This window comes from Aedes albopictus, chromosome 1, assembly GCF_035046485.1.
Source record: "Aedes albopictus strain Foshan chromosome 1, AalbF5, whole genome shotgun sequence".
Classification (NCBI taxonomy): domain Eukaryota; kingdom Metazoa; phylum Arthropoda; class Insecta; order Diptera; family Culicidae; genus Aedes; species Aedes albopictus.
The window spans coordinates 297,018,802-297,028,777 of NC_085136.1; the positions used below are offsets into that span (position 1 = coordinate 297,018,802).

The 9,976-nt window shown below is 42.6% G+C and overlaps 1 protein-coding gene across 1 annotated transcript; it reads left to right on the top strand.

Annotated features, from left to right (window-relative positions):
• Positions 1-1,285: 1,285 nt before the first annotated feature.
• Positions 1,286-9,753, top strand: LOC109407028 (uncharacterized). Its single transcript, XM_019680047.3, has 2 exons — positions 1,286-1,512; positions 7,722-9,753. The coding sequence occupies exons 1-2, from the start codon at positions 1,408-1,410 to the stop codon at positions 8,337-8,339; spliced, it is 723 nt and encodes a 240-aa protein (XP_019535592.1). The 5' UTR covers positions 1,286-1,407; the 3' UTR covers positions 8,340-9,753.
• Positions 9,754-9,976: the final 223 nt, after the last annotated feature.

Genomic DNA, 9,976 nt, shown 5'->3' on the forward strand with positions numbered 1-9,976 from the left:
GCCATCTAATGCGATAATTTAAAACTGGGAACCTTTTCGACACACGAATATTTTGCTTGGCTGTGTTGAATACGCCACCTTTATGTCTCTTAACAGAGCCGAGATATTATGAATAGAAGATTCTGTATCACTACAGTGCTATCTGTTCGAATCATTTCTTAATAATAATTACATTAGTGGATCAAGTTAGACTAGAGAATATGTTTGATAAAATCGCCAAAATGTTTATTTCACATTCAAATTGGCATAATAAATCGCAGCCACATGTAATTTTTGCAGCAAAATAACATGTAAACCATGTATGGAGTAAGAATCTTTGAAACAATTCGGCCGGAAACAGTCTGCTGATATATTGTGTAATTTTTGAGATAAACACTTCTGTCCTTTAAATAGGACACGATTATGGGGTCTGGATAACTTAAAGACTACATTTACGAAAAAAAATGACTCGAATTTTATTTAGTAATTCTGTCTGAGAAATTCCGCCTCTAGTCAAAACGTAATAGCTCAAATTTGACACTGATTTACTTATGAAAAATGTAAGACAACACTTTCAACACATTCCACAGACAGCAGTCACAAAGGAAATTGGAGGATGAAACTACATAATTGTTAATCTGGTGCAACAGAAAAATCGTGCTTAGTTTGTACTACTCACGTGTCCTTCAATGCAATGTCGATAGAGATTACCAGATAACACTACTGATTGTGGAATGTTACAAAACCAACTAAGACCTTGTGCTGCGCACGCCATGAACTCTAAAATATGCAAATACCTTCCAGCCAATGTAATGTTGGGAATCTCTGCTCAAACCGCGCCTGAAGGTACCTACTAACAAGTTGGTTGGTACAAAGCCGGCTTCTGGTTTTCGGTGGATCATTGATCTCCAACCCAACAACGTTTACTTTCTTCCGGCTGCACCGCTCTCCGCGAGAGAACAGCGCGCACCTTTTTAGCGCACAATGCACGCTGCGCCGCCACATGCTGATCCAAACCCAGAGAGCGAAAGAGGTTTGTTTTAAAGCTCCCCGCCGTCGTCGCCGCAAAGACCCCTAAAAAATCCGGCCGAAGAGAGGGTCGAGAGAGAATAATAACAGAAACCGCGTGCGCGAGTTGCGATTCCGCGTGGCCGTGCGCGGCCGGAGAAAGAGAGTGAAAGATTTGGCCAAGACCCCCAAAGCCGGAGCTCGCGCACCGGGTTTTTGGGTAGGGGGAGGCTCGCCACCGTCGGTCGGTCGAAACTCGAAAAAATCTCCAACGTGCGCTTATAAACACCTCGGCGTCGAGAGGAATATTGTCAATTCGAGTTTAGTTCCGTTCGGATAAGCATCAGCCCGCTCTGATCAGCTGCTGAATAACAGTATTTTTGTCGCGAGTCGAGTCCGAGTGTTGCGAGTGTAAAGAAGATGAAGCTGTTAATTTGTGTACTTGGCTTGTGCGCCCTGGCCGCCGCTCAGGATAACTTCAAGGAGTGCCTGGACAAGGATTCGATCTCCTGCGTGCAGATGATGGTACGGATTCGTTTTGGGGGGTGGAGAATAAGAAGCAAAGACTTTTTTGTGTGAGGAAGATATTCAGTGAAAAGTGAGGAACATTATAAAAGCATGGACAAGCAAAACAACGGACATTGGAATTGAAGTTGGGAAGTGTAATACAATGGAATCCGACACTAAGTACAGGAACTGGATAGTGGCGAGACCACACAAATTGTCAGATTAGCATGGAGACTATTACCGCAGCGATTACACCGTATGGTGACACGTTCAATAAGATATCCAAATAAAGCTTTCCTCGCGGGTGGTGAAACAGCCGGGAAGCATGTGGGGAAACTGCTAAATGGATGTGAAATCCATAAAGTGATTCGTTATGAGTTGTCCGCTAGTTTCGATACGTGGCGGCGGTTGGTGTCAAATGATTTCAAGTGGCCAATTATAACGGCTTGGAAGACGGGGGGAAACAACAATCGAAACTGGGGAACTGAAGAGCGGTAATTGGGGCTTCGATGGCCGTACGTGTGATGTGGCGATAGCTGGATTACGAGTTAATAAACATAAGAGCCGCTAAGTGATGGAACATGTGGCATAAATATTATGTGGAAAATTTAAATTAGGGCCTAAATTGATGGGCAACAGGTGGTTGCAGGTTGATATGTCTGGTGAAACGAGGGCATTTTTTGTTTTCGTTTGACTTTAACTGACTTCCAAGGCCAGTCTGGATAAAGTTGGCCACGTTTATCGTAAGAGTTGCTTCTTTGATCGAGTTTCTTACGCAACAGTTATCATTCGTTCCAATCCACGTGAATATCGCTCACACGAAAGCTAGATCGAAGCCACACAATTCCTTTCGGCAACATGCAAAATACTGTACGTATTTTGCACGTATGTTATGAAAGTTAATTAAATGATGTGTTCTTGTAAAGTCACGTTTTTTACCAATCCAGCCTGCACATCAATGAAGTAGTTTATGATCTGATGTAGAGGCCTAAGGCCATCTCAAATATTTAAGTATAAAAATTCAATGCATCTAAAGCATGGTTGGTGTTTGAACCTATAATGCTAAGATCGTGTGTTCACTCCTCTCTGGAGTCACCAACAAATGATTGTACTGAAGCAGCTATGAATTTGTGCTCTATACTGACGTAGTTCTCTGTACTGACGTCATCTACACTTCGCTTTCAATAGTAAGGACAGGTGGTCAGCCTCCTTTATTATTCTTTTTGGCCTGTTAAAAGGTTTCTGACATATAACCTTAAATCTATTTCATATGATGCTCTAAGTGTATTCCATTACTTTTGACGATGCACCTTCGCTCCGTCTAGTCGGTGTCATGAAAAAAAAAACGGCTTTCCGTCTTAGCGACATATGGGCCCTGTCCTGGTTGACCTATTGTAAGCCATATTCCTGTTGTTTCTTAACTGATAACCCTATTGATTAAAATAACTCTGCCAAAAACATCTAATACGATCTTACAATCTTACATCGTACTCCTTGGTCCTCGGCCATAAAGTTCCAGAAAAGGTCATCTCAGTTCTGCTCTGCAAAGAGAAGAGTTCTTAAAACGTTCAACTTTGTAGGAACACTTTTAATGAAACCTTCAACCTTGACGCTTATCTGATGATCTGACGATTCATCGTTTTGCAAAAATAAAAACGATTAAAACTGACAATTGTAGGCTCACTTAAAAAGGCCAAGATTTCTCGACTTTCTCGAAATATGCTTTCGATCGTATTCCGTTGATGTTGAAACACTTTTTCTTTAAAATAAATTCAAACAAGAAGTTTACAATATGCGAAAATGTAAATTAATTCCTATCCAAAGCTTGGAAAGAAAAAGCCTTTGTTTCTAGCAAGACCAAATAGTTCCAGTAAAAGTTGGTGGCAAATTCTGACGACGAAGTGCTATGGCAGACAACGTTAGCAGATTTTCAGATGAGCATATTTTAGTCAGACCAAATGTGCACCAACATTTTGAAAGGGCTTGATTTCTTCTGGTAGTATCACCTTCTTACAAAGCTGCGAATCATATTTCATCCTTCCTAGGCACTCTTGAACTACTTATGAAGAAGGAAAATGCTCCTCTTTGCGTTAGTGGAAATGCTATGCATGAGAGGATGAAATACGATCTACACTCTATAGCTTCGGAAATGCTATTGAACTGTTGGTACCGAAACGTACTTACAAAGGGAACCAACAAATATTTGAAAGTCGGTTTTCGAATCAAAGTTGAACATCCCCATCAACTCGATCGAGTTGCCCAAAATAAAATTTAACTTTACTAAACCAATGAAGATCGGGAGTTTGTTCCTCTCTGGAGCCACCATTATATATCATTAGGCTGTGAAAGGCATATCAGCTTCGAAAGAAAAAAAACCATTACTTCATTACCAAACTCAAATAGTTCCAGTCAAAATGTTGCCAATTTTGACTTGAAATTCCCGGACTTCGTTTGTTTTGGAGTTCCGTTCTTACCGCCTTCATCTACGTTTCTGTTTTCAATCGTTCCATGCACTCTTCAACTGCTACTTGACAAGAAAAAGTGCTCCTGTTTGCGAAGAGGTGGTTTGAATGGATGGATGGAATACGATCTACAGCTTTTGAAATGCAGTCATGCCCTTTGGGAATGTTGGTACCGAAACAAACTTACATAGGGAACCAACAGATGAAGCTTTGAGTTGGCTCTCCTGTATGTGTAAATCTTGCTTGCAATCGTCCCCAAGTCAGTTCTTAAACATCAAATTCGCGAACCGGAGTTGAACATCCTCATCAATTCGATCGAGTTGTCCAAAACAAATTCAAATTTCACTTATATCGTTGGCTTTATGTTCGATTTACAACTCGAAGGTCGTGAGTTCATTCCTCTCTGGAGCCACCATTATGTAGTCGAGAGTTTGTTCCTCTTTGGAGCCACCTTTATGCATCATTAGACTTTGACAGGCAATACCAGCACCGGACCCATCCCAATGCTGTTCGTTGACAAGAAGCTGGCTACGATTACGACCTTCAACGTAAAATCATCGATCCTAGCGGATTTTTCTCCATACCAGCAAGTAGTTCCCTGGAATCTTCTTAGAAATATCGTCCGCAGTATTGACTACAACCGATCTTTTCGAAAAGATTCTGAAGGTTCCAAGAAAACACGAATGAAACTGAAGATTTTGAATCCATCTAGAAGTTCATCCACAAGGATTTCTCCGGATATCCCGTTAGGGTTTCTTTCGGGAACTTTTTCAGGAATACCTCTAAGAATGCCTCTTCAGATTTCTCCCAAGATTCCTTTCATTCGTGTAAGTGTTCTTGGAATTTGTCTAGGTATTCCTTTTTGAATTGCAACCGAGAATCCTACCGAATTACTATCGGTATTTATCCAGAGCTCGAACACTTCATTCTGGGATATCTCCCTTATGAGATTCTCGAAGCCTTTTTTCACGTGGATTCCACAGAATTTCTTTCCCGATTTTATTCCACATCATCCCGGAGTTTTAGTAGGTCGGCTCCAGAGGCACGTTCTCCTCCATTTGGGAAATTTGTGCTCGGAGGTTATCCCAGGATCTCTCAGGATGCTTCCCAGATGTTGTGTCGGAATTTCTCCTAGGGCCCGTTCGTTAACTTCGTAAGCTATGCGGAAAAAAGCGAGTTCTGGCCAAAGTGTATGATCCATGCATTTTTTTATTGTTTGAACGAAAGTTAAAGAAGGACAAGAGGATGGTGGGTCTGAGATGATCGCAAACAAGTACGTAGATTATGGACACAGAGGTTTCTTCAGATACATAGGGGTTTTCCATTTTTTATCGCTCACTCTCATGAGAAAGAGAAAGATGAAAGGAAGGGCGAATGACCCCTATTTCCATCCTGTTTGTTTAGGAGAGTAAACAAGAAAATGCTGGCTGCACCAATGTTCTGAAGTTTCTCCCGTAATTTCTTAAAGAAATTCCCGAGAGCTTTCTCCTAGATTTTTTTTCTGGGATTTCTGCAAGAGTTTCTCCAAGAATATTTCTTAAACATTCTCACGGTATTTCTCTTGAAGCTTCATCAGAGATTTCCCAAAGAGATTCTTCCGACCCAAGTAACAATTTTCAGTCAAATGGGCTATAGGAGGTTCTTAAAACCACCGTAAAGCCAAAACAAAGGGTATTGGATTTTATGACGGTTCTCAAAACCGCTACAAGACAAATGGGTCATCAAATAGTTACTTGGGCGAGATTTCTCTTAGAATAGTTCATCCAGTGTTGTCCCTGGGATGTCTTTCACAGTTTTACTTGATTTATCCCAGCCTTTTTCGCAAGATTGTTTACAAAGTTTCTTCTGGAGGTACTTTGAAGAATTCTGCAGTTGGTATTTCTAATATTTCTCACGAGATTCTTCGCACAGTTTCTTACAATTCTTCCAGGCTTTACCTCGCAGTTGATTGCAGGATTTCTTGCAATAATCCCAATTTGATTTTTTGCGATTGTTCCAGGATTACTCCAAGAGCTGTTTCAGAGCAATATTTTTAGGATTTCTTAAGTAGTTGCTCTCGTGAGTTCTGGAGAAGATTTCTCTTGTGTTTTCTTCGGAAGACCATCTGGGAAAACCAGAGAACTCGTTGGCAATAAATTCCCAGAGAAATATCGCAAGGAATTCAGCTGAAATTTTGCGGAAAACTCCGTCAAAGACCTATTAGAGAAATCACGATAGAAATTTCGTAAGAAATACTGAGAAAAAGTAAGGCATCTCAGAAAAAAAAGCGCTGGGAGTAATCCCGGGAAGACAAATTAGGAAATTTCCAGAGAACTTTGCAAGGCCTTCAAAGAAGTCCCCAGAAGAAACCCGGAAACCCATCTGTATGAAACCCTTGGGAGGGCTTCAGCAAAAAAAGTCACAAAAGACTCGGATAAAACTGTTGTAACGCCATCCCAGAAAACCAATAAGGAATATTTCTGAAGGAAGTTTGGATAAATTTTGGAGTTCATCAAGAAACTCTATAAGCTCCAGTCTTGGAGTTGAGTGGTCTCCAGATTTCGCATGGTAGTAATTGTACAAAACGCAATAATTGAATGAGTCTTTCCCATGCTTGACTTAAAGTTGTGTCCACGGTGTAAATTAACTTCTGAGTGCTACGCTCTCTTAATGCTCATGTTATCTCTGATTTCCGGTTGTAACAACCTGGTTGGTGCAGTCTTCCCATGCTGAATAATGCCCAGATGGTTCTGATTGTCATAGGAGAGAAGATCACTTGTCAACCAGACTAACAGAAACTGTTAGCTGCAACACTCAGACGGCTACAGCAATCTTTTCCCAATTATACTTTGAGCTTGAGCATCAGCTTGAATCGATACCCGTAGTAACTACTCCAGTATTGCCAGATAAGCATACAAGAAACCAATGAGATAGCTGCTGGGGACTAACATCTATTTTAGACGAGAATGACTCCTGCTACGTCAGTTTGCAGATCAATGTGGGGAAGGGTAAGGACGTGATGACTGTAACCGCACAAGGTCATGCGAATGTCGGAGTGTTGTTGGGATATGTGTTATGTTTAGCATAGGGTTCAAGCATTGGTGCGTGGATACCAGAAGCGTAAAGTGATAGATTACTTTGAAGATAACTTTAAAGATGATGCAGCACAGTTCGCTTGGTTGCATACATTGTAGGCGTTATAGTATAGATTGACACTGTGCTATGAATGTTGGAACGAAGGGACATGGCTTTTTTTTTTAATCCGTTTCTGGTTCTAGCGATAGTTGCGAACACAAGAACATACATGAGATGTATATAGAAGAGAGAGAAAAGTAGATGGAAAGAGGAAAGTAAGAGCAGGACGAGCCAGGGATAGAATTTAGGACATTCTGCATTTTTCAGAAGTGGTAGCTACTAGACCACCAAGTCCGTCTCAACATTTTCCCATGTAAACTTTCAATTTTGCTGATTTGAGCCTTCTCCTTCTCTTGTCAGATTTTTCTTTTCTGTTTTTTCTTGGATGTCTTGCAATTAAATTATCAAATTGCTAGAATTAAAATCAGTGTCACTTTAACAGGATTATTTTTGACATTTATACTGGATATTAAACTCGTTCGAGATCAACGAAGGAATACGTTGGCATTTAGACTTAAAGCACCTGAAGATTTCAACAACCACTTTGTTATGATCTCCTACCACATCTATTGAATTGCTTTTCACTGAGGACTGATGTTTATCCTAAACTGTAATTCATAGCTAATCTTATTTTTTTCCTCCGACCCACAGTTCTACCGCAAGGCCCGCGAGTTCTTCGACCAGCCCCAGATCAGCCTCGCCGGAGGACTATCCTTCGTGAAGCCAGCCGGCCGTGAGTCCCGTTCGTTCAACGCCGACAGTGCCATCATCGAGTCCGCCAACAACGTCGAAAGCCGCGAGGAAGCCCTGGAGAACTACGTCATGGAGCGCACGAAGAACTTCTTCCAGGAGCGCTCGCTCAACCTGGACATGGCCAGCGCCGCCCGCAGCGTGTCCTCCGTCCTGCCCGAGGACGTCAAGTCGTCGATGCGCGCCCTCGTCTCGGAAGCCCGCGGCAAGAAGAAGCTGCTGAAGCAGCTGCTGCCCATCCTCGGACTGGTCAAACTGAAGATCGTCGGTCTGGCCATCTTGGCTCTGTTCGGTATCGCCCTGATCGCCAAGAAGGCTTTGATCGTGTCCGTGATCGCTCTGGTCCTGTCGAAATTCCTGTTCCTGAAGAAACTGCTGTCCGGCAAGAAGGATGACTCCCACGCCTACCACGGATCGTCCGGTGGATGGGCCGAATCCAGCGGCTACGGTGACTACGGTGCCCACAGCCAGCCCGCCCACTCGATCGCCTATGCCGGACACAAGCCCGTCCGAAAGTAAGCGGCCGGAATCGAGAGAAGTGAGGCGCCATATTGGAGGTTAAGGCCTCCGCTAGCACTTACACCAACCGAGAGAAATCCCACTCACCACACCCCGCCCTGCGGACGGCTACGCTAAACCATGGTGATGCGTAAGCCACGAGGAGAAAGAGAACGAGACAAATTAATTTATTGAAATTATTTATTACCACACACGCGTTTTTTGTTCGAGCGATTAATTTATTTGTTAGCGTTAACGAGATTCATGTCTTGATGTTGTTGAGATTTTTTGTTTTCTTGTTTAGGATCTTTTTCTCTTGTCTTTCAACGCCTTTGAACATACTCATCTTCATCTGCATTTGTTTCGAAACTACATTCCTAACGGCGCAGTTCCTCGTTTTCAGAGGGACTCGCCAACACTCTGTAAATCTTTGTCTATTTTACACATTCTAGTCTGTATTTCAACTCTCAAGCTAAGCTGATTGAGGTAATTTGATCAGTGCTAGAGAAATCTGAAAATAGAATAATATTACTACCTTACCTGCGAACGAAGCTCTTCTGTCCAAGCAAACTGCTACATTTCACAATCTATTTTCTTCTTCCCACGGTCCCGCTCAGTGGCCAACCAAGCCTTGCTTCCGGATAAAGAAACCCGTGGTGAAATGGTGCACAAAGTATCTCTCTCGAACACTATGCTTCATCTACCGTCTAGTGCTTCAAATCTTCCGTCTGAATCTAGATCTTGACACTCTTCTACCGTGTCCGATATCCAGAGCGCTCTTTCAACAACTTTTTATCTCCAAAACGAACGGTGTGCTCTTTACCCCGTTTCGTCCCCCTTTTTCCCGCAATGGTCGTCGACCAGCCGTCGAGAGCTCTTAATTTTGCGCCACCACCAATCACCAGAAAACGGGAAGTCACTCGGCTCCGCTGCTTTCTACGCGCTTTATCGCGTCCGGAACTCACCGGGATCCAATCGGACAAGCTGCCTGATTGGCACGCGGCCACACCGGAGAAAGCCAAAAGCGAGGACCACTTAATGCCACTTCTGTAAAACTGAGAAAAAAAATGGGTACTGTTATTAACTCTGATTCCATTCCACTGTAATGGTAGTTATCTTTTTCCCGGGCATCTCTCTCGCTCCGATGCCGTCTTATTTTCATACTTCCCATCTGCTGCTTCACCTTCCGAAAAAAAGACTCCGACTTACCTCAGCTGCTAATCTATGAACAAACACACACTCGCTATCTATACCTATCTCCCGATCTGTACCTACCTTCTACCCGACGATATTGGTTGTTTCAATTTTCACACTTTTTCAACTCCACTCGAGAAAAAGAAAGGAAGAAAATAAGCGAAGAAGAAATACTTGTGAAAACCACTTGTAAATAAAATAGTTGAAAAAAAAAAACATGGACAACAATTTGCAAACATAATTGCCATTCGTGTAAGCGCGAATCTGAATAACCGGAACTAAACCGAAAGAAATCCCCACACTTCTCCGTCTCTATCGAAAGCGCCCACTCGAACTCCGAATCCGACAAACCGATCACACCGACCGCGCTGACGCCGCCGCCGATCCGATCCTTCCGCGAGAGAAAGTGAAACTTCCTCCTCCGCACATTTCCACATTTCGATTGTTCATTGTCTCACAAAACT